General features: G+C 35.4%; 1 protein-coding gene across 7 annotated transcripts in view; it reads right to left on the bottom strand.

The window, feature by feature from the left end:
• Nucleotides 1–26049, bottom strand: part of LOC110463750 (titin-like) — a 113739-nt gene that overhangs the window by 21951 nt on the left and 65739 nt on the right. For 5 of the 7 annotated variants that reach the window (XM_021518586.1, XM_021518589.1, XM_021518591.1 and 2 more), the window contains 12 exons: nucleotides 25169–25300; nucleotides 23824–24381; nucleotides 19509–19661; nucleotides 15377–15529; nucleotides 9052–9234; nucleotides 4610–4795; nucleotides 3354–3515; nucleotides 2732–2905; nucleotides 1868–2044; nucleotides 1328–1498; nucleotides 602–775; nucleotides 143–310 (listed from right to left, as the gene is read on the bottom strand). In XM_021518586.1, the coding sequence (XP_021374261.1) occupies nucleotides 143–310; nucleotides 602–775; nucleotides 1328–1498; nucleotides 1868–2044; nucleotides 2732–2905; nucleotides 3354–3515; nucleotides 4610–4795; nucleotides 9052–9234; nucleotides 15377–15529; nucleotides 19509–19661; nucleotides 23824–24381; nucleotides 25169–25300 (2391 nt within the window). The remainder of the gene's footprint in view (nucleotides 1–142; nucleotides 311–601; nucleotides 776–1327; nucleotides 1499–1867; nucleotides 2045–2731; nucleotides 2906–3353; nucleotides 3516–4609; nucleotides 4796–9051; nucleotides 9235–15376; nucleotides 15530–19508; nucleotides 19662–23823; nucleotides 24382–25168; nucleotides 25301–26049) is intronic. The other 2 variants (XM_021518590.1, XM_021518592.1) reach the window with 2 other exon arrangements.

Raw genomic sequence — 26049 nt, 5'->3', positions numbered from 1 at the left:
ATTTTGAAATTTCAGGGGTAAATGAGTTAATTGAATCAATTTTACAGGTAATCAACTTATGTCTTATCCTTCCGAGCAAAATAAAACACTAACTGGGAGAATGGATGAGGAATGTAGCTCAGACAACATTTAAATAGCCAACCTTTGACTTCCCAAACTTCCGAGACTTTAACCCTTTAAATGTTGCTTGGATCTTTACTGCGGCCTTCTCTACTTCTGGGTCGTTTAAATCTATGTCAATTTCCTCTTCTGAGGGAATATTGACTGTTGGAGGAGGTGTTGGTATTTTATTAACTAGAGATGGTGACGACTGCAATCAAGTTCACAATAAAATCAGAAAATATATAGTAGTGTGCACACTTATGTTGGTCTTAATATTGTTCCAATAACATCTAGACTAACTTTATTTATTTCAACCATTTAAATACTGAATCCACTGCTTGTTGCTCCGTAAGTTTTGAATAATTACTTTTAATTTATTTTTGGACTGGTTCCCACAAATCCATTTATACTTCACTCCTATTTTGGTAAAAAAAATCTAAGACGGAATGCGAAATGTCCCGTATTGAAAGTTATTTTCTTCAACAAAAACAATTCAAACCTTCTTTGATCCGAATTTCCGAGACTTTAAACCTTTAAAAGTAGCTTGAATTTTCACAGCTGCTTTTTCGACTTCTGGGTCGTTCAGATCAATGTCAATTTCTTCTTTGACAGGGGGAGTTACAGGCGGTGGAGGGACGGGCGGAGAAACATTTTCGATGTTAGTGGGTGACGACTGTAATTACGTTAGAAAATATTTAACATACAATAAAGTGAGAAAATTCTTCTGGTGTTATTTTTGCTGTTTAAATTAACAAAAGTCTAAATCAATACAGTTTCTAGAGACACGTTTAGTAATTAAATTTTCAAGCAAGATTAATCAACAGCAGCTAGAAATCAACACCTAAGTAAGCTTAGCTTGATTATAGGACAAATATTTCACAGGCATGAGAATATTCTAGTTTAAATGAACTTTAAATTTTTACAGAATGTGTTTTCTCCACATATGATTACAGTACTTGTGATGTCTAATAAAATAAAATCTTATCATTAACCCTTCTACCACTGTAGACCATAATGGACTCATCCATATCAATGCATGGTAGATTCTATTAAAGTTACATAGGGGTGAAAGGGTTAAAAAGATTTTACTCGAGTTAACAGAGTAATTTCCAAGTCCATATCAATATCTCTTACAGCATTAATTCTGAATGTTATGTAAAAGATTTTTTGTCACACGTTTTATCTGTTCTTCAAAGTACAGAGGCAAATCATTAGATAAAAACACCTTTTTGGCTCCAAACTTCCGTGACTTTAAACCTTTAAACGTAGATTGTATTTTTAGGGCTGCCTTTTCAACTTCAGGATCATTTAAATCAATGTCTACTTCTTCTTCAGTGGGGACAGGGACTGGTGGTGGGGGGGAAGGTTCGATGTTAGAGGGAGGCGACTGAGTCGACTGTAAACAATATATATCACAACAATCACTGACACTTCAGAACACATACAATCCTGGCTTATAGATAGCATTGTGACAACTCATTATTTTTATTCCCGTTTTTTCTCAATTAAAGAATATAGCAACAATTTATTGTTTTCATTCCAAGTTTTACTCAAAGTATATGTTGGTTCAGGATATCCATACTCGCCTGCTGATATTAATTCTCCAATACAGCTAAGCGACAACAACATGCTAAAACATTCTGATAGCGTTTCTCTCGAATAACGACAATTATTGGCTTTTAATTGATCAATATATGGTTATAACAAATGAAGCATTATTGATTTTTTTTAAAATTCCTCGTCCTTTCTACATCAAAATGCAAACCTGTTTCGTCTTTATTTTCCGCGACTTCAGACCTTTGAAAGTTGACTGTATCTTTACAGCTGCTTTCGCGACTTCTGGATCATTTAAATCAATGTCTATTTCATCTTCTACTGGAGCTGTTACCGGAGGTGAAGGGGTAGGGTTGACATTATTGATTGGAGGAGAAGATTGCGATGTCTGCAAATAATTGTTTAGACAGTGTTAAGATTGAAACATTAGGAGTGAGGGTTTCTTGATGCCCATAAACACAAATTGGTCATACAGACTTCCTGGCGATATTAGAAAATACTTGGGTATGATCAATGCGGTAATATGATATAACGTACAAGAACAATGAGAAAATGTCTGCGAGATATTATACAGAATGAGCCCTCTTAACCTATAAATAGCAACCGTGACCTTGACATTGACCTTGACATTGACCTTGGAAACACGAAATAAAGAAATTCAAACTCTTTGGAGGTATTCTGATACATGATCTTTAAATAAATTTTGATGAAAATCTGTTGAGAAATGAGTTGGTCATGACAATGAATCGTGACTGGATGGGACAGGGCAGGGATGAATATGGACATAGGTAAAGCTATATGTTGGGCCCCCCCCCCCCCGTGAAAAAAAGGAATACATAATGTATATTGCCCTTTTTCAACTTATCCCCTCATTTTTCTATGCAGGAACAATTGATCCAAAAATGAAACCCCATTTCACAATATTCATGCAATAACCTAATCTGAAACATTATTTCTGCAATAAATGAAGGTTATCCATCTTATGGCCCACTGAAGAAGTAAAATCGACAACCCTCTGTTAAATATTTTCTATTTGTATCACAAATTTTCACAAACACAACAGCCAAGTGCAAACCTTGTTTTTGCCAAACTTTCGTGACTTTAAACCTTTGAATGTTGATTGAATCTTAAGTGCTGCTTTTGCAACTTCAGGATCATTCAAATCAATGTCAATTTCTTCTTCAACAGGAACTTTGTCAACAGGTGGCGTGACTGGTTTCATGTTATTTAAATTATTAGTTGGTGAAGACTAAAGTGAAAAGAGAAGCAGAAAGGAAAACAACTTGTGAATTGTCGAAATCAAAGCATACCAATGATGAATACAAAGTGCATTAAATTCCTTTACATTTGTTATCATACATAATTAGTAATCCAACAGCAAATCTGATTGGATAAGATAAATCACATGATGGAAAAATATAAAAGACACTTTCCTAATATACATAGTGTCAAAACCCTATATCTGCAGTCTGGAGATTCACACTTTCTAGCTTCAGATATTTATGACAAATTTTATAAGGTTACATAGTTTTAACCCTATTTCATAGTTTTGAGATTCCTAGTTTACAGCCTTGTTTTGCAGAGTTGAGTTTCAATTAACAGCTAAAGATATTATCGATGCATCCTTGACATTTGAACTTGAGTTGGGAGTGAAATGCCATAAGGCAGTCTCTATAAAGGTAGCGCAGCCTTCCTACCTTTTTTGCACCAAACCTCCGAGACTTCAAACCTTTAAACGTGGCTTGAATCTTTACAGCAGCTTTTTCCACTTCTGGATCATTAAGATCAATATCAATCTCTTCCTGTTGTTCAGTTTTAACTGACAGAGGACAAGGTGGTGTGGTGTTACTAGGTTCTGACTGGAATTAAGTGATTATTTCATGAAACGCTGAGTGCAGGAAAATAAAGTATTTCAGAAGTTCAGTGCAATATGCTCAGGGGACTTAACGAAAAACGTTCACGTGATCTTGTCTACTTTCCTATCTCTCTGGTCATTTTAACTCTGATAAAATCTCTTGAAAATCAGAACAAAATGTTACATCATTCTTACTGTCAAAGGGCTTAGCACAACAGAAACATAAAATAGTGTAGCAAATGTTTATCTTGATGACGTGAAAAGTGTTGAAGAGTGAAAGTCAGTGGAAGCCAAAAACCTGGTATAATTAAGTTTGGTTAAGATGTGTTGTTTGGTGATCGCCAGATTTATTAAATAAATATATATATGTATATCTCCTGTATGTAAGATATAAATGGCTATTTTGTACTTCAAATATAGGAAATCTACTCACTCATAGTGAGCGTTAAAGTTAGACGCTTGAAATAAGTGATAAAATACAAGGTCTATCATTGTGAGTTGTGATATCTCCTCAAAACTTAAACCAGACCGACACATATTGTATACTGTAGTACCTTAACATGATGAATGCCCTTATAACCTTGACTGGAAAGTGTTGTGTTGGGTTCAATCAATGTTCTCATTCAGACAGACAGGGTCACTGAATAATCTACTTCAATGGCACCAGATTTTATAGAATATGGTCCAAAAATATCTAACAGGCAAATCTTAAGTCAGTCAATTCCACAGCTATTTGATACAGTTTTACCATAGCTAGGAACACTCAGGTGGAAATGGCTAGACAAAACCAACAGAAGGTTGATTAGCAATATTGTAGCGTACATGTTTCGGCACAATCATAAGGTATGCCGTCTTCAGAACAGTAGGACAATTCAAAAGTAAGAAAAAATTGAGGAAAAGTCAAGCAACGCTTCATATTCCTGGCCACTGAACAGCATGGCTAAACATGTTATATTCTTTATGAAGTTATGCACTGTAATATTTACACATAGCTGTAATGTTCCATAAATAGATACATTATCTATAAATCCAGCAACACTAACACACTTCAAAACAATTCTACGAAAACAAGTGAAAGTAGAAATGATAAACTCAAACCTCCACACTTGTACTAGCGGCAGATGCTGTCTTTGATTTCCGAGCCCTCAATCCCTTGAAACTCGATTGGATTTTTACTGCAGCCTTTTCTACTTCCGGGTCAGTGAGGTCAATGTCGATAATTTCCTCTTCCGTCGGAACATTCTCCATCGAGTCCCGTACAGGTATCGAGGTGGATTTGGGCTCCTATTGGGAGTATAGGCCTCACAGTGAAGTAAAGTGTTAGATAGATAAAGAAAACCTTATAAACAACAGCCAGGTATACAAGGTAATATAAACTGAACTCAATCTGTCTCTAGTGGAACAAGAACATACTAAATCTTACCAAAAATTAACGAAGGAGAACAATTTGGATACAAAAGGATATTTTCGTATAAAAATATCTGTTCAAATAAATGTGAGAAGGAGGATGTAGAGCTTAGAAAGTAAATTGGGAGTCGTGACAACTGAAGTAGGGAGATGGAAGTTTGTTGGGTTGATTTAAACACTGGATTGACAAAACCAAGTACAGTGCATCAACATATAAAAATCAGGAAAGTAATGAAGATATACCTCAGCACCAATGGACGAAATCAAAACATTCGTACAAAACAGAAACAAAAGGTAAAACATCAAGAACCGTGACAGAAAGGTGGGAAATGAAGCAGGTGTTTTGACGGTGTCTCCTTCACAAAACGTGTCGCCGTGGTGATACATGTACACATTTGGGAACCCGGCGCAGTGCTGTCACACACAATAACACGCGTACATATTAACACGTCCTTTCGTACATATTAACACGTCTACAAGTACATATTAACACGTCTTTAAGTACATATTAACACGTCTTTAAGTACATATTAACACGTCCTTACGTACATATTAACACGTCCTTACGTACATATTAACACGTCCTTACGTACATATTAACACGTCCTTAAGTACATATTAACACGTCCTTAAGTACATATTAACACGTCTTTAAGTACATAATAACATGTCTTTAAGTACATATTAACACGTCCTTACGTACATATTAACACATCCTTACAAACATATTAACACGTCCTTAAGTACATATTAACACGTCTTTGAGTACATAATAACATGTCTTTAAGTACATATTAATACGTCCTTACGTACATATTAACACGTCTTTAAGTACATATTAACAGGTCCTTAAGTACATATTAACACGTCTTTAAGTACATAATAACATGTCTTTAAGTACATATTAACACGTCCTTACGTACATATTAACACTTCCTTACGTACATATTAACACGTCCTTAAGTACATATTAACACGTCCTTAAGTACATATTAACACGTCTTTAAGTACATATTAACACGTCCTTAAGTACATATTAACACTTCCTTACTATGAAATAAAGAACAGTCTCTGGATAAGGGGAAATATATTTTTGGACGGAAAGAAAAAGTGAAAACATTTTTAAAAAAACTCGGAGGATTTCTTTCAAGACTCATTAACATTGAACAGAAATATAGATTTCTCTATATATCAGGTATTAAACAGAAATATAGATTTCTCTATATATCAGGTATTAATATATTGTATTGTATGACTATACTGCTCTACATCATTGTAGAACTGTGGAGGCCGGATGACACGGCTGATCTAATCGTGTGATGAATGGCACAGTCCATATCTGTGAAACAATACGTTTTATTAGGCCACTATAGATGTTATGTCGATCGAGTCAGGTGTAGAACATATTTAACGACTCATCAATTACTGGGCACAAAAATAGATCACCAATCCAGCCTATGAACTCTCTACTACCGGATACATTAGGAACTGTTGTAAAACAGACCAGCAATTAGATCTAGTGATGTATGAAGAAATTGTACTATTTATCTACTGATGACATATTTAACAAAGAGGCTCGTCATTCAAAGAGAAACCCAATAAAGTACAGTGCCTACATAAAATTGTATAACTACCCATAAAAGTCCAACATACACAATTAGGTCCTGTTTGAAACAGAATCTAAGAACAGCAGCAGATGCTTTCAATTATAAGACAAAATATTTTAAATTGTGAAAGATTTGTTCTTTTATAAGGTCTGTTGGTAAAGAAATTTTGGAAATGATAACTGGAAACCTGCATGGGGTCATTTGACATTACTTAATAGAGACCTGGGGTCATGTGACATTCCACAAAGGAGACCTGGGGTCATGTGACATTCCTCAATGGGGGACCTGGCGTCATGTGACATTCCACAAAGGAGACCTGGGGTCATGTGACATTCCTCAATGGGGGACCTGGCGTCATGTGACATTCCACAAAGGAGACCTGGGGTCATGTGACATTAAGCAATGGAGACCTGGGGTCATGTGACATTAAGCAATGGAGACCTGGGGTCATGTGACATTAAGCAATGGAGACCTGGGGTCATGTGACATTCATCAATGGAGACATGGGGTCATGTGACATCACTTAATAGAGACCTGGGGTCATGAGACATTCCACAATGGAGACATGGGGTCATGTGACATCACTTAATAGAGACCTGGGGTCATGTGACATTCAACAATAGAGACATGGGGTCATGTGACATTACTTAATAGAGACCTGGTGTCATGTGACATTCAGCAATGGAGACCTGGGGTCATGTGACATTCATCAATGGAGACATGGGGTCATGTGACATCACTTAATAGAGACCTGGGGTCATGAGACATTCCACAATGGAGACATGGGGTCATGTGACATCACTTAATAGAGACCTGGGGTCATGAGACATTCCACAATGGAGACATGGGGTCATGTGACATTACTTAATAGAGCCCTGGGGTCATGTGACATTCAACAATGGAGACATGGGGTCATGTGACATTCAGCAATGGAGACATGGGGTCATGTGACATTCAACAATGGGGACCTGGGGTCATGTGACATTCAACAATGGGGACCTGGCGTCATGTGACATTTCTCAATTGGGAACCTGGGGTAATGTGTCATACCTCAATGGGGACCTGGGGTCAGGATCATGTTATATTCCTCAATGGGGGACCTAGCTGGGTCAGGGTCATGTGACATTCCTCAATGGGAGACTTTGCCTTTAATTATGACAATCCTCGAAGGGCACTTTTAGATAATGCCACCTTGTGTTTTATCCATGAAGAATTTTAAGAAGTTGTCACTTCACTGCAAGAATTCCTTGCAATCTTCATAAACTAGGAAAATTGAATTATAGGTGACACATGAGAATGTGTTAGACAATATGTGATGACGTCAGAGATGTACCATTACATGTACAGAGTTCTATTAAATTACACAACACAGGAAATTGACAGACAGACTGTAATGGTATGAAGAGTTACTGCTTGGTAGTGCATAACATAAACTACAGAAGCTAAACAGACAACAATACAGCAGCTAAATTAAAGAGGATATCAATCAGCTAGTGCTGTATTTAATTGAGTTTATATAATGTGTAAATTCTTCAATGTGAAAAGTGGACCAGAATATCTGACTGTATGAGCAAATGAAGACTGTAGGAATCAAGGTACATATAGTAAAAAGGAAACTTGACTCAGTTCTCACAGATCTATGTGAATCACTGTAGTTATGCGACTCGGCCAAAGTAATGAAGACACATGTATCTATATGTAAATCACTGTAGTTATGCGACTTGGCCAAAGTAATGAAGACACATGTATCTATGTAAATCGCTGTAGTTATGCGACTCGGCCAAAGTAACGAAGACAAATGTATCTATGTAAATCGCTGTAGTTTTGTGACTCGGCCAAAGTAATGAAGACACATGTATCTATGTAAATCACTGTAGTTATGCGACTCGGCCAAAGTAATGAAGACACATGATTAAGTTTTTCAGAAGAGCCAACAAATAGTCAATAACTTCTAGAATTTGTTTTGACAGAAAGTCAATAAAACACAGATACATATAATTGATAATGGAAAAATAAAATTGGATAATTATTAATAAAATTACAGAAAATGAAAATGCATGTATAAGTCAGTTGCTAAATTAAATATAATAAAGAAATAGGTAACAACGTTAAAGTGTACCATTGAATAACATTGAACAACAAAACTATTTCCTTTTAAGTATAAGCTGTAAGAAAACATCACAAGGAATAGCTCCTTAGGATCATGCAAAATTGTGAACAGATCCAGATCTTGGAAGTGTTGATGCAAATTAAGATCTAGACTCCTCAATATAAAGACAAGCACAGATCATTAGCATGCTTAAATGAATCAGAACAGATTGGAGTAGAAATTGTACAGAAATTGAAATCCAGATGAGATGGAAAAAATCTGATGAAAAACAAAATACATGAGAAGGTGAGATTCACAGAAAGGTATAGTGATCTTTATCCATTTTTCTGAAACTGAAAAGTTGTGAATCTAAATCTAAATATAAAGTACTGAAAAAAAGGAAACAAAAATGACGAAAACTGCATGTGCCATCAAACCTGGATTGATTTGAGTTCCCTCCTCGTTTTCAGACCCTTATACCCGGCCTGAATTTTAGTGGCGGCCTTCTCCACCTCGGGGTCGGACAAATCAATGTCTATTTCGTTGTTGTCATCGTCCATTACATGTTTATCGTCACTGCAGTGGATGTCGGTGTGTCCCCTGTCGGTCTCGGGAGCCGACTGTAATACAAGTATACTATCTTTACACAGACACTCCCAGGCTTGTGAGATATTGATCTTAGTCGTAGTCACTACAACGTCAAAAAAACACGGACCTCACAGCTTCAAACGACCGTCGTCTTCTACTAGTACCCGACGTTACTAGTGTTCCACGCAGACACGTATATCTACTAGTAATAATCATTTTAGACTTAGTCGTATTAGATATATTAACTCATTCACCCTTGAAGTTTCATAATGAACTATTCCCATCTTTGATTGGGAGAGTTCAAATGTGTCTTCAGGGATGAATGAGTTAATATCTGTGTTTGATTTTGTCATGTATATATAGATTATAATTATATAAACAGACATGTAGTGTTTTATATATAGAAGTGATAATCGTGTTTGACCCAGAAGAGGTCTTAAGAATTATAACACAGGTAGAACAGTAATTACTAGTAATCATTGATTATCGGGAATTTTAATAATCAATAATGGTATTTGAAATGTTGTAAAAATTGGAAACTTTGTGTTAATCAACCTTGGAAGTACATACAATGTACTCATATCTTTACATTCCCACTGAAAATTACTCTAAAAGCATTGCCAGATATAATTGCATTCATAGGGTATATGATGCGTAAGCCCAAGTACAAACTGTATATGATATATCATGTACATTGGATGTCAATGGGTAATCTTAATATATATCAATTTAGATGATTTTAATAAAATTTTAAAGACATTTTGAAACTGCAGGAAAAGACTAGATAAATTATAAATCAAAACTGGGATATTTTCGAAACAGTAATCAATCACACATTACATCGAATTGAAAAAACACAATCCACAACATTACGTGACTTTGTGTAAAATAACGATGGTACACATTTTAAAGAAAACTTGATGAAAACCCCGAGCCGAGAGTGTAAACCGAGTGAACTTAGATGGTTTAGTCGTGACGACAGTATGAATGTTAAATTGTACCGCGGGGAAGAATAACGTGAGGAAATGTCACAGAAATAGGCACACACAAAAAAACATCACAAGCAGGCAAGCTTCTCCATCAGAGTGCAGGCAGAACACCTCCGTGTAACCACTATATCTATACTACTACTACACCCGTGGATCTGACAGTCTCAATCACACTGAACAACATTTTTATATGATTCAACTTAAATATTTTTCTCTCATTCCAAGTGTGTAAGTAGAGCTGTCCAGGATAAGAAAGGGGTGTAGGAATACTAGACTCTTACATGGGTCTGTTCCGTGGACAGGGATATCTCAACCCGAGCGTAAGAGTTTGGCTGGCCTTACAAGAGGGTTGAGATATCCTTGTCTATGGAACAGACCCATGTTTGATTAGTTTTCTCACATACATACAAATAAACAAATTTCAGTCGAAATAAACATCAATCTTATTCCTCCGGCAAACCCTAAAGCCCTAGGGTTGAGACGGATGATTCCCCATTCACAACGAATGTATGACATCACGGAAACAATAAAATGACGTCACGTCGACAATCCATTATTATGATGTCATAGCGTGTGTCAGCTGTCTTTCCCAACCCCGTGTAAGATAGAGTTATCTTTTCCCTAGCAACAATGGGATCACCCTGTGAAGTATGTAAGACATTTCTATCTTACACCCCGATTCAGTTGGTTGATATAGCCAGTCTATTAACTCCTTTTCAAGGTTTCTGAGCTTAATCTGGTAGTTGGAATTAGAGAAAAATGCTCTTTCATGCCTAAGGGTGTAGAGTAGGAAATTCTACAATCCGGATTTTCAACGAAAGCTCAGGTTTTACCAAATTTGAAAAACGCTCGGGTGGAATTTCCCAGTTATCCTTAATTTTAATTCAATTCAACACCCCTGGGCATGAAAGAGTCTAGTACAATATGAACCTTTTTAACCTACAGAAAATAGGCAGAGATCTGACAGTATAAAGCTGAAGTGGTAATATCACTTTTGTTAGAATTGACATTACAAGGATGGTATCCTCATACAGATGCTAACATTGATTTAATTGAAAGAATTAAAAAAATCCCCCCAAAAATTGATATTTCGCATCTTTAAAATGTGTAGACAACAACATCCTAAAATCGTCTATTATAAACTATAATAGTGTTGAAGAATTGTACACTTATTCTGTATCAGCCTTTGCCAATAGTTATGATAGCATTTTGGATTGAAATGTTAAATCTGTTATGATGATGGTCACTTCAGACAAATCCTGTGAATACATACATTTCTACTGACAAAACAAGAACGCGAATAACCAAAGATTTCCAGCATCAGGACATCCAGAGCTGAAATAGAGAATGTCATACAGAACATGAACGATCCCTGGGGCTACAGATTAACGTCTCCTTCCATATATAGGGACACTGCTGGAAACTGGACAACATCTGACCCCTAGCAGCTATATAGCCAGACACATCAGCCTGAAGTGGCCAACACATCAACTTTAGCTGTAAGGAACAGAGAATATCTTCAGATACTGATAGAAATAGCTATACTTTAGTGAATAGGTACCAAGTTTCTTACTAAATCAATGACCATGCAGATAAATTCAGTGAATTCTGCTTTATATCACCTTTCATTTGTCAGAAGAAACTTGATAGTAAGGCTCCCTGTACAACAGTTCCACTGCACTATGGGTTTGTAGATGTACAGTTACCTCCCCTTAACTTTCATTTGACTACATATAACTGTAGCACTGTTTGGCCAGGACACTTTCATTGACCAGGTAGCTGAACAAGCTAGAATGACGGTATACATATCTATGTCCGGGGTAAAAATCTTGGTCAAGCCCCGCTAAATTTTTACACTCGGAACACTGTTGTTCATTATATTTTTATATTTCGTCTTAATTATTTCTTAAAAAAGTCCCACAAGGTATGGGTTTCTTTTCAGAAATGCTTTATCAAAGCTTTATTGGTGCTGTAACAGACAGTTTCCAATACTTAGATACACGTTTTAGCAGTAGTATGGGGGGATCCTTAAGTTAGACATTAACTGATTATGTGTTTTACTGACATTTCTCAGCTGTCAAAACCTAGAAGTGACAATATAAAAAAAAAAACTCAAAAAGTGTCTGTCTTTTGTTTTGAATTTGACACATCTTCTTAACCAGGAGACATTTCCTCAACTCGGCTAATACCAGGATTGTGTGTCAAAGAAGGTTAAAAAAAGGTACTTTGGGGCATGCCTTTTTGTGCCTAAAAGCTACCTAAAATGTACCTTTGACTGTAGGTACTTTTAAGGTATACCTAAAATGTGCCCCATTTTTTTTAGCACTCTCAAGGTATACCTCAAATGTGCCCCATTTGGACGCTCAAGATTTTTTAGATGTGCCTAAAATGTGCCTCAAATGTACCTATATTGAACAGGTTTTAACACCCTCCTATTTTGTCCTATTTTTCTTTGTTACCAAAAATGTACCTAAGGCATGCCAAAAAGTGTACCTCAAATGTGCCTTTCCCCCCTGGCTCAGACTCTCACATAGCTATTGAATCCAGATACAGATATTCTCAGCTAATGTAGCGCTCCGTTGTGACAGATACATGCAGAGACACTATACATTTTGCTTGTTCTCAATAAAAGAAACATCAGAGTTGTACAGGATTATATTTTAATCCTGGTTCATGTTCCCTAACTATAAAACCTTCAACACTAAATTACTCGGTAACAATCAACCAACATAACATTTGTAACCGACACGACGTCAGGATTGTCTGTCGACATGAAACGTCTATCACACCACAACACAAGAACAGATCTAGTCGAGCGGTACAACATAGCTACTAATGAGATCTACAGCAAATCAAAGACTCCAATTCCCGGTGGTGATACAAAACAGTGACGCCACGCACAATAAAACATCCCCACCTCAGTATCTCTAACACCGAGGTGCTTAGGGGCAAACTCAGCGTAGATCTGCAAGGATGTAAACGCTAATATGATGTAATACATTCCTGTTGGTCCTACGGATGTGGCGTAACATCCAATACTATAGTAACATGCTAAAGAGAGAAGGATTAAATAGGTTTCAACAAGGATAATTCAGATTTCAATTCAAGGACAGACGTTTTCCCATAAAAACATTTGATTAAATTGTCTTTCAATCCAGTTTACTTCAAATTCTCATTCAACTTTAATCATAAAATTTGTTTTAACATTAATTCCAATCTTGTACAACATCTGCAAATCTTAGTTTAAATACCTCTAATCTAGTTGAAACAGTTTTGTTTTTCAACCAAAGCCAATCTGATTCAACAACCTCTTTCCTGGTAATAAAACTGAAACTTGTTCAACATCCTTCAATCTGGTATCCGATAAAGCTACCTCATCTGTTTCAGCACCCACAATCTGATTCCACACTCACAAATCTGGGTCAATACCCTAGAATTTGGTTCAACACTCTAAAATCTGTTTCAGAATTATTTTATCTGATTCAACAACCCCACAATTTTCAACTCCCTATAACCTGATTTTACACCCCCTACAATTTGGTTCAACACCCTAAAGTCTCATTCAATAGTCTCAACTCCGATTCATCATCCCCCTAAAATCTGATTCAACTCCCTAAAGTCTCATTCAATAGTCTCAACTCCAATTCATCATCCCCCTACAATCTGATTCAACTCCCTAAAGTCTCATTCAATAGTCTCAACTCCGATTCATCATCCCCCTACAATCTGATTCAACTCCCTATAATGCCTGGGTATAAGGAACCTGATGGAACACCTCTTACCTAGTATACACCACCCCACAATCATTGTCCTTTACAATGTGGGTTACCTGTAACTTCCATAGGTCTTCTTATAAAGACCGCTGTTAGGCAACACCAAGGAAACACCAAGAGTCGGAGGTCACACAGGCCAGACTTGTAACTGACAAATAGACTACGATAGGTATAACAGTTATTGATTTGACAGGCCCACAGATACAGAGCTATGCTTAATTTATAAACCAGGACAGCAAAGAGTCAGGATCAAAAACCAGGGCAGTGGAGAGCTAGGATCAAAAACCAGGGCAGTGGAGAGCTAGGATCACAAACCAGGGCAGTGGAGAGCTAGGATCACAAACCAGGGCAGTGGAAAGCCAGGATCACAAACCAGGGCAGTGGAGAGACAGGATCACAAACCAGGGAAGTGAAGAGCCAGGATCACAAACCAGGGCAGTGTGGAGCCAGAATCACAAACCAGGGCAGTGAGGAGCCAGGATCACAAACCAGGGCAGTGGAGAGCCACAATCACAAATCAGGGCAGTGGAGAGCCAGGATCACAAACCAGGGCAGTGCGGAGCCACAATCACAAACCAGGGCATTGAGGAGCCAGAATAACAAACCAGGGCAGTGGAGTGCCAGGATCACAAACACCAGGGCAGTGGAGAGCCACAATCACAAACCAGGGCAGTGGAGAGCCAGGATCACAAGCCAGAGCAGTGAAGAGCCAGGATCACAAACCAGGGCAGTGAAGAGCCTGGATCACATAAACTAGGGCAGTGGATAGCCAGAATCACAAACCAGGGCAGTGGAAAGCCAGGATCACAAACCAGGGCAGTGAAGAGCCAGGATCACAAACCAAGGCAGTGGAAGTGCCAGGATCACATACACAAGGGCAGTGAAGACCAAGGATCACAAACCAGGGCAGTGAAGAGCCAGGATCACAAACCAGGGCAGTGAGGAGCCAGGATCACAAACCAGTTCCGATCCAATAAAATTTAAAGGATAAGATTGTTTAATGAAGTGCATTTTTACAGAAAAACAATGCCACTTGAAAACATTCTAGTAGATTATAACAAGGACATATTTTACCTGTCATACCTGTCAGTATTATAGGGCTTAAGCAGACATATCTCGTTCCTTCAGCCCCAAGAAAATCAAAAACAGATTTTTTGTAAAAACTTGCAACCAACTTTTGTGTTTACAATTGAAGTGAACAATGACCATTGTGAACAAAACAATATAAAAACGTGAATAAAAAGTCTAGTTCAGCTTAAAGCTGTTGCATCAAAACCAGCACGGAAATTAAAAATACCACAAGTCACAAGTAAAAATATCACAAGTCACAAGTAAAAATACCACAAGTCACAAGTAAAAATATCACAAGTCACCAAAGATGAACAAATGCATTTCTAACGTGCAATGCGAACCTGGTTTTTACGAATTTCTTTGCGCACTTGATGACCTTTGAAATTAGCTTGAATTTTCGTGGCTGCCTTGGCCACGTCGGGGTCATTAAAATCAATGTCGTCTGTATCACACTTGTCGAGCCCGGACGTTCTGGAGTCCTTATCAGATAGTGGCTGGAATAAAAGTATCATGTTGATTGACTGGCCCGTGGTTTTGTGCAGACATTGTAAGAATGTTGTGTCAATATGTAACAATATCCGAAGACAATTGCGCCGGAATTATGACATATCTTAAAAGTTAACACGTCTTTCATTGACAATGTCTGAGTGAGAGATGTGTATACCTACAGGATTGCTTTAGGATATTGGCTATAGGAAAACATTGACAGACAATCGGGGATATCAGACGGTGCCAATATATGTGATACACAGAAACACCATCACAACTGATCATACCCCTGTTCATACGCAGCAATCTGGTGGACAAAAAACAGTCACTTGGGTCTGAGATGTCTGCCAAATTGATCATCTGATTATATCTACATGTTATAAGTACATCAGCCATCAGGAAGGATTTCCATCAGCCCCACATATCATCAGCTACTTCCCGTAGCATTATTGCAGTATTAGTGCTCCGACCGATAGCACAAATCACTGACATTATCATATCCTGTTTAGCACATGAAATGATTGGTATGAAAATCTCTGTAGACTACCGAGTATACTTGTTTTTTTACGCTCAGGGATGAAATGATTGACACAAAATAAAATGTGTCTAGGACTGCTCGTAAACATTTGAGATGATATTAAAACATACATGTTTTACCTTCTTGTACTAAAAGCTAGCTTATGTGAATTAATTGTATGGATTTTAAAATAAATATAAATCTTATTTATATTTCAACTTATATTAATCACTTCAATTTCAAAACTAACTGGACAATGAGAATTAATTGCACCAAAAAAATTAAGATCCTGTTTGCAGCATTTTGGATCGAGATTTCACACCAATGAAAATGATTAACGAACAAGGTTTTTGTTAGCTTAAGTGGAATGAATCAAAGCGGAAACTATGCATTGATTGAAGGAGAAGGGATGGGAAGGTGGATGAGGAGGTTGCTTGAGGGACAGATTTTTACGAGTACATTTTTAAACATCAGTGAAATATTCAACCAATATACCAACAATAATGGGACAGATACACTGTATGTCTATATATGGATGAAAACACAAGATACTGACTCCAGACTGTAATGGTAAGCACTGGGACACGACTTATACAGCCCACTCAACAGCTGTCTCAGTGTTTTATAATACACTGGCCAGTTCCTGTTAAACAAATCTTTATAAATCACTGAAATTGTGAAAACAGTTTTACTTTAAATTAGAAATTGTCGTCCAGGTTGTTTCTGAAAAAAACCCATAATTATTCTGTATGACAAAAATAGTTTCAATATCCCAACAGCAAACTGAAAAAAGAACATTTCTAATTCAAAAAGTTTGTAAACTAAAATAAAATGACACACAAGTATTACTACAGTGTTGTATGAATGTAAGATCACTGAAGATCTTACAGCATTTAATTATCATTTAATCCATCAATAATATAAAACTTCAATAAAAAAAATTCGACAAATGAAGATGTAAAATTGTAGAAAGTGACATATATAATTTACTACAAGTCAACATAATTAAGTTCTGATTTTGAGTTCAAAACACTGCTTAAAATATATTGAAATTTTAGGAATATTTAATTATCTCCAAGAATCAACCTCAAAACATAAATATATATATGTAATAATTAGTATGTATAATAAAAATAATCAAAATGTTCATGAACCTCAGTACAAGTAGCATTAGATAAACACCAAAGTATTGCATGCATCTTTTACAGAGAAACCAAAACCTCACAAACATAATTAGAACTACTACGTTTTTTTTTCCCAAACAACATGCAACACGTTAACACACACTCAACCTGACTAAGTGGGGTGGTAAAGTACGATGAATTTTAGTTCAGAAAAAATGGGATTTAACCCTTTCACCACTGTAGACCACTATGGACTCATCCATATCAATGCATGGTAGAGTCTACTAAAGTTACATAGGGGTGAAAAGGTTAAAGCCTTTAAATTTCCTTCCATGTTTATGATTATATCCAGGCTACCGTAATGTAAAAGTGGTAAATAGACACTATACTCTTGTGATGATTTTATTTAACAGACAAGTCAAGGCGTAGTCAGTATTTTTACATTTCGTGTTAAATTACCAGTGTGATGGGGAACGGTTCTGAATCACTTCAGACTTTGGAATAACAAAACTATGTGAAGATATTCTTTTACAAACCCAAAAACTAGATATTACGAGTACAGTATTGTCTTAATTGGTGAAACGTATGGCCATATTAAGCTTAAAACTATTAGTATTGTATTTTAACTGAAACCACTGTAGTATATAAGGTATATAACAAAAATTGACATAAAAATTGTATTTTAAGTCATACACATACTGACATTTTGTGAGAGTCCTAAATACCTGAAGTTATCAAAGAATTTGCGTGTATTATAGGTCAGCCTTATTTTAGTCTAGTTAACACCTACCGTCTTATGGACTTTGGTTTGGGTAATTGTACACTGAATATTGTCCACAGTTTTACAATACCTCATCATACCATCAGTCTCACAGGTATGATCTACACCAGACTACTTGTTTCACAGTCACAGTCCTGATCTACACCAGACTACCTAACTTACAATGACTTCTAAGTATATATAATCCACTGCCTTGTTGCAGCATCGTTTTCGTCCTTTATCATCTCTGTTGACCTTTGTATGTCTTTACTAATCTTAGACAATGACCTTTTATCCAATGAAATTTTCATACAGTATTATTTTTTTCTAAGAGGACTTGACAAGAGTATAAATTATTTCTGACTGTGCAGCACTGTTGTATATTCAATGAACAATACTTTCAAAAATCAAGTCGACTAGACAGGAGAAATTGAAAGTAAACTACAAGGCTAAAAATAAAGATTGTGTGCGTCAGGTTCGTTTACTTAATCATACTTTCAATTTGTTTTCTGTTTTCAAATATCATGACTTTAGTCTTAATCTGAAACACACAATTTATTTTGTTGAGGCCTTAATTTTCTTTCAGTACTGGGTTTACACTGATTCATGCTTGCTAAGTTCACATCAGAGACACAGGTTAGTCTAAACTAAATACAACTCCAGATCAATTCACATTTCTGTTTAGTATTCCACTCAGTTGTCCAAATTTGAAATTTCTAAGGAGTTTTAAAATATTCTTTTTCTCTCATCATATCAGAATGCTTAATGTCCAACTCAATAAATTTCCAAATTTTAAATGAAATATTTGACATCTTTTCCTTCTTCTTCTGAAAAAGCTGTTATTAACAATCTTACAATTTCTAAAATTTCTAAACAAAGATTTTTTTTATTTTTTTTTTATCTGAACAACTGGTCTTTTTATTTCATTGACTCCAGTTTCTCAACAAGAAAAAGCTCCGACTTGTGTTAATTTTCATGTTTGCCTTTGATTGCACTTTTCTACTTTTAATTAAAAAAAAAATAAAAAAAAAAATAGATCTGACACAGCATCATAAGACTTTTAAAAGTGATTATTTTTTAATTTGAATACAATTGTATATCAAGAGCATTAATTTGAAATTTGATTTTCAGAAGAAATTTTACATATTCTTACATAGGTAAAGTATTTTTGTTTGAATTTACTTCAGAAAGAAAAAAATGCAAATACAAAATGCATCAGTTCTAGAAAAAAAAATCATGTTAATTAACTTTCATCAATTAGCAGGATTATTTTTCTCTCAATTTGAGGAAACTAGTGAAAATGTTTACCTCAGCAAACTTAAGTCTGAAAAGGTGTTCTTAAAAAATATTTCAACATGTCAGTTTTCAAAAATTAAAAAAATATTACCTCTTTTTCAGGATTATTAATTCCAAAATAAATAGAGTTTTTTCCTCAGAAATTGGAGCCATGTTTAAAGGGTTGACATGCTAATCCAGATTACGTTACATCATTAGATTTTAGGGAAGAAAAGCTACCATGTAAATGTTACAATGTAAATAAAAGGAAACATGCAAGAACGAAAGTATTCAAATAGCATTCAAACCTGTTTTCCGTTCATTTCTTTACGGGTCTTATAGCCCTTAAATCCTGCCTGAATTTTTGTAGCAGCTTTTGCTACCTCAGGGTCATTTAAATCAATGTCTATCTTTTCTGGCTCCGCGTTCTCTGTCTCAGACTTTGGAGCGTCCTCGCTAGACTGTAAAAAGTTGATACAGAATTGGGGTAATTCCAATGGATGTTTGCATTAAATATAAACTTTGTTGGCATTCCCAGCGGTATCCACAATGTGTGCGTATACACTAGAAACAATGTTTGTCATATAAATCTGGGCAGTAAATCATTAGTATTCGGTTTGGTGGAGGATTTTGTTTTAAATATCGTATCAATTGATTTATTGGTAATTTCTAATATTTCAATATAATTACAAAAAGCTGCATGCACCTTAGTAGACGGTGGACAAAAATACCTAGCATAAATCCTGTTCTGAAAATAATTCCAATAAAAGCCATTCTTTCCTACAAGAGAAATGTGTTTCTATTATTTCAACTACATCTGTGTTGCTAGGTGCTACATGTATATAGTAATCCATGTGATGAACAGAGTCAAAGTCAGAGTTTTAGAGATTTGTGGAAATTCAGTAATGGAATTTCCTGTACAAAGCAAAATATATGATCACTAGTTACAAATTCTGTCCTGTATGTCTAGCATCATTTAGTGAATCTCTAACAGTAGTTTGTGATTTTTGGCCATAAATGATAAATTTATATTAAAATATAACAGTATTTTTTGCAAAAATGTATCTCTATCTAAACAAATAAATTCCAATACGGATATGTTTATAAAAACACTTCTTATTTCAACGAAAAATTGAGAAATGTTGAAACAGAGTTTCACCTTTTTATTGTGTGATAAATCATTGTTCTTGGTGCTTTCTGGTGCTAATCAGATGGATAGATGTATGTATATGTCAGGGTTAAGCTAGGCATTGATCAGCTGTGGCGTCACCACAGTACAAATTAAGTTAGTAGTGATTTTGGAACTCTGGCTTTAGACATGCCCTTGAAGACTGTTTTTACTCTGAGATTGGATATTAAAGCGATCCATCCCATACACTTGTCTCCACAGGTCTAATAACAACCAACAGAAACATGGTCGAATACCTCCACCTTCCACCCCTCCCCAAACTTTCTGTACCCCCGTCACCATATTTGAAAATCTGCCGCTGCAAACAAGATCATTACAATTCAACAGGACAGTGGATCACAATACCAGATAATAGATCGCTAAGTCAACAAAGAAGTGGAACCTAGGAAAAGAAATCGTATTATTCACAGGGTCTGGTATCCTTGGTGATATGTTCGGCAGCTGTAATCTAAACACTGAAATAAAACATGTAATGGCAGCCAAATGCATCAATTTATATTCTGTTCCGTGTTATTTACAACAATAAATGTTTTATTGAATCAATTTACCATCTGCAAGTACATGTACAACATAATTTAATCAATAAGAACAAAATATACACAGATCATTAGCCTGTTGGTTTTTGAAATATTTGATAGAATATTTATGAAATTAATTGAAATGATGAACACTTTAAAAAGTAGAGATTTTGTTAGTAGTTCTACTAGATTGCACACATTTAGTACAGATTTCTATAATTGAAACAAGCAAGGTTGATATTTGTTTCAAATATAATACAGTATCAGAGTCTATATATATATACAAACAAGCATACCGGTATATGTATAATTTATATCTGCGACTTTTAGGACGATGATGTAGCTATGGTCCATTTTTGAGATTTGGTGTAAATGTACAGTATGATATTGTTCATACTAGAACACGGACCTCCATACCACATTTGGTTAATTTGGACCATTTCATAGGTAAATTATTGAATGGCAACCAATTCACTAATCAGAATCAAGCCTTAGGCCTCGTTTATTACATGAAAATAACAAAGCATCAAATTTTGGCTATGAAATTACAATTGAAATATACCTATGAAATTTGATTGAAATCTGACCATTTTTGGGGAAGAATTGGACGGAAACTTAAGTGTGACAAACGGACGGACGGACGGACGGATAGACAAATGAACACATCCAAATTACCCAACTTTTTCGAAGAAAAGTGAGGGATAAAATATACACGAGCGGGGAAGATATGAAAAGCAGTGTTGTTACATGGTTCACTTCTATATATTGGTGTGTATGGTATATCAAATCTTTTACAAGAAAATTTGTCGACAAATGTGTTAGTATTTTTATTATCTAACGAAAAAAATCTATTATTTGTAAGAAAATTCCTAAAAAAGTTCTGATCAACTGGCATCTAGCAACTAAATAGGCTCCTTTCTTACAAACTGTGCTTGTCCATACAGAAATAATTCATTTTTCATGGTTTTTATACCAAATTGACAAAAAAAATCAAAAAAAATCAAGGGAACAACTTTCTGTTTTAGGAAAATGTTATGCACAAAATAGCTAGTGCCAACATGAAATTATTACTGAAAGCATTTTTTATTTTTTTTTGTGCTCTCCGTGAATTTAGACATCAGTGTTTAACCCTTTCACCCCTATGTTACTTAAGTAGGCTCTTCCATGCATTGATATGGATGTGTCCATTATGGTATACAGTGGTGAAAGGGTTAAATTGATTCTTTTACGATTTCTTCAACATCTCTTTTGATAGCTGGATAATGATCTGAAATATCCATCAGCACCATTGTTAATTTATCTTTATTGTGTTTAATATTATAAGATATGTAAAAAAGCATTCCTTTGACCTCAAATTAAAATAAAATGGACAAATAAAGTTTTTAAAAAAGTGATAAAAAAAATCTTAAATTTGACAATAAAAATATTTGAACAATAGTACCGGTATGTGTTTTTTCGCCACCAGTTACATAAAATGCTACTTTAAAATTTCTAAAATAATAGCAGGCCTATTGTCTAGATAGATAATAAGAATACACTACAGCCCCTAATAGCTTTCCAATATCTACTCTCAACCTGGCCCATTATTGTATTATAAGGAATATAGTACTTTAACATATAGAGGAAAGATACATATTGATTTAAGGGAAAGAGCGAAAAATAGTGTCAGTTTAATCCAGGTGCATGCTACACATTAGATCACAGGATAATTTTCTGTAGATGTACAGTAAAACTTTGTTATACTGCCACCATTTGCCCTTAGAAATGTTGGTGTTATTAAGGGGTGTGGCGATACACTGAGGAAAACATATAAATGGAATTCTTAACAAAACCAGAAAAGGGTCCTTGAAATATGTTGGTGGCAAATGAAATGATAGACATTATAATTTATACTGAGGTTTTACTGTACTGTATTTTCCTTCAACCTTTGTTCAGTAATAAAGCAACCCCTTTACACTAACCGCATTCTACTGAAGTTAAATAAAATATCATTTTATTCCGTCTTTTCGTATTGCAGAGTTATCTGCTCTTGTGAGCAGGTATTGATTGTTACGTCATTTGTTTGTGAGAGTAACGTCAAAATTGTTCGAGAAAACGACAATTTTCTCACACAATCTAATGACGTAACAATCAATACCTGCTCACAAGAGCAGATAACTCTGCAATACGAAAAGACGGAATAGGGGACTTTATATTCCAGAGAGAGAATACAATGCTAGTTAATTAGCCCTGTAACCCCCCTTATATTTGTTCAGTGATAAAGTAACCCATTTATGCTTACCAGATTCTACTGAAGGTAAGTCCATGCTCTTTGATAAGGCCTGGAGCCCCTGAAGGTTAGGATGAATTAGTTTTGCCAAATGCCCCTTAAATTTATTGATTTCTTTTTTCTCCTGGAGCAATATTCTTAAAAACAGAATGAAAGGTTTGGGATTCCTAGATTTACCTCTTATTTAATTTATATATTTCAATGAGGCCAGTGAAGGCATCCAATCATCATAAATAAGCCCGTCCCTTTTTGAACAGGTTTGATGAGGGATGAATCCATTTCAGAAATAAGTCTACCCCAAATTGAACAGTTTAACGCAGGGATGAATCCATTTCAGAAATAAGCCCACCACTTTTTGAACAAATTTAATGAGAGATGAATCCATTTCAGAAATAAGTCTACCCCAAATTGAACAGTTTAAAGGAGGGATGAATCCATTTCATAAATAAGCCCACGTCCTGTAATTTTAGAGAAATAAATTTTGCCAAGTGCCTGTAAAATAACCTTGTGTCTATCATGCAGCCTGGAGAACACTGAGCTACCCCGGAGTACTGGAGCAACAGTTAATACTGAATGTGTATGTACGGTTTGTATTGGACAGAGAGCAATAGGTTCTCTAACTAGTTATAACACTACGACTGTGTCACCTGTTCGTTTTGTTCTTCAGTCTGTGTCGAAGGACTTTCCTCAACTTTCTCCTCTGATTTTTCATCTGTTGTTTTATCGGCCGGAGTATCTGATACATTTTTGTCTACTTTTTCCTCAGATTGAGCTTGATCTACCGTTTCCTTAACAATTTCTTGTGAAGTTTGTTCTAACTGGTTCTCATCAACTTTCTCCTCTGACTTTTCCTCTGTTTGGGACTCCTCTACTTTTTCATCAGAGGTTTGTTCTTTGACCTCATCTACTTTTTCATCTGATACTTCATCAGTTTTTTGTTCAGATACTTCATCAGTTTTTTGTTCAGAAACTTCATCAGTTTTTTGTTCAGAAACTTCATCTGATTTTTCTTCAGATTTTTGTTCAGTGGTTTCTTCAGTTTCACCAACTTTTTCATCTAATTTTTCATCAGATATTTCCTGTTTATTTTCATCAGTGTTTTGTTCCGGAATCTCATTTACTTTAGTTTCATCTGATTTTTCTTCAGTTACCTCCCCTGTATCAGATACTCCAGCCTGTTCCTCACCAGATGTCTCTGTCGTTCCCTGTGGTTTTGGTGAATTTGAAGTTTATTTCACAGTTATTGGATTTTACAGATTTGTGGCGACACTTTCCACAATAGCTCCCCTATACATAACACTTATCGAAATTACCATGATATCGTATCTGTCAATTTGTATATGACATTTAAGAAAATTTGGAAAGGCTGACAAGTTTTTCACCATTCTGAATCTCAATGTTTGTATTGAGTGAATCAAATGTATATCGAAGAGTAGAAATCTTGAAATAAATCAGGGAAAACATGTTTTTTATCTTCTTTTTTTTATCAAAATTATCAAATGGAATCACTCTGATACATACTACATTACACTGTATACACTGTGATTTGTATTGGAGTTATCTACCTTAAGTTTAATATATCTCCATGTAGCATTTAAATTGACAAAACAATTATGTGACCCTTACAAACTCCAAATCATCAGTCATATAAAAATCTTTTATATAGATTTCTCCCCATGTGGAACATTTTTATAAGGTATATGCATGTCACAATAAGGTAGCATACAGCCTTAAGTCACTTTAAGCATTCACCCCTGAAATTTCATAATGAACTATTTCAACCTTTGGATTGGAAGAGTTCAAGTGTGTCCTCAAGGGAGAAATGATTATTATATATCTAATTATATTAAATCATACCTTTTTTAACGATTTAAAATCCTCATGAATGTGACATTGTAAGAGCAATCGGAGTATGGATACTTATGTATAGAAAGTGACTTAATTGTACAACAACAATAAACGTGTCAGTAGTTTATAATGTCCGGTACATACCTTCAGCTCTTTTCTCGTCTTATGACCACGGAATCCAGCCTGAATCTTGGTGGCTGCTTTGGCTACCTCGGGATCCTCCAGGTCAATGTCCACTTCTTCCTTCTTTTCCTCAGGGCTCTCTTCTTGTGCTTCCTAAAAATTAAAAATAAATAATTAATTGAAATCAGTTAGACGTCAAACCTGTAGCACCAGTGTTTCACATGTCGGCTTTCTTCTGTTTGTATCCTTTCCTACAGCTGGATAGCATATAACAGTCTGGGTCATTAACATTATCCAGCACCAGTTTCTCATAAGTTAACACTTTTACCTTTTTATGGAAAAGATATCAAACATATAAAAAATGTGTGAACAAGCGTTTCCCTTTAAATGAAATATTGATTTGCTTTGAATTTGAAAAATGTGTGCGTTAACTGCAGAGATTTATATTTGCATTTGCCCTACAACCCACTATATGAACATTACCAGCAGAAATGCATTTCATTTGAGTATGAAAGCAAAAACTCTCGTGACATAACATGTGGTTTACTATGAAGTCATAAATTAACCTTGTTCAATGAGAGTCTTGATTTCAGCCCAAAGTGTTTAGATTTTATTTCTTCAAAAAATCCAAACACAAACCTCACATTTCTCATTATGGCAACATTTTATGACAAGAATTCAGTTGGGAAACATAAATTGGAAATTTGAGTATTGTTGTGAAAAATGTGCAAAATTAAGTAGCGGTTAAAAAGATAAAAAAAGTCTCTTTTGTCAGGAAACCAAATATTGATATGAAGAAAACTTAACTGGTAGTGACACTCAACTGATGAATTAAACCACATCTAAGTGTGGTATTTCAGGGTTTAACGATAAATTATTTAAATTGTCTGTCAATCTGAATG

Source organism: Mizuhopecten yessoensis, unplaced genomic scaffold (genome assembly GCF_002113885.1).
Source record: "Mizuhopecten yessoensis strain PY_sf001 unplaced genomic scaffold, ASM211388v2 scaffold10923, whole genome shotgun sequence".
NCBI lineage: Eukaryota > Metazoa > Mollusca > Bivalvia > Pectinida > Pectinidae > Mizuhopecten > Mizuhopecten yessoensis.
This window is presented reverse-complemented; position numbering and strand designations above follow the sequence as displayed.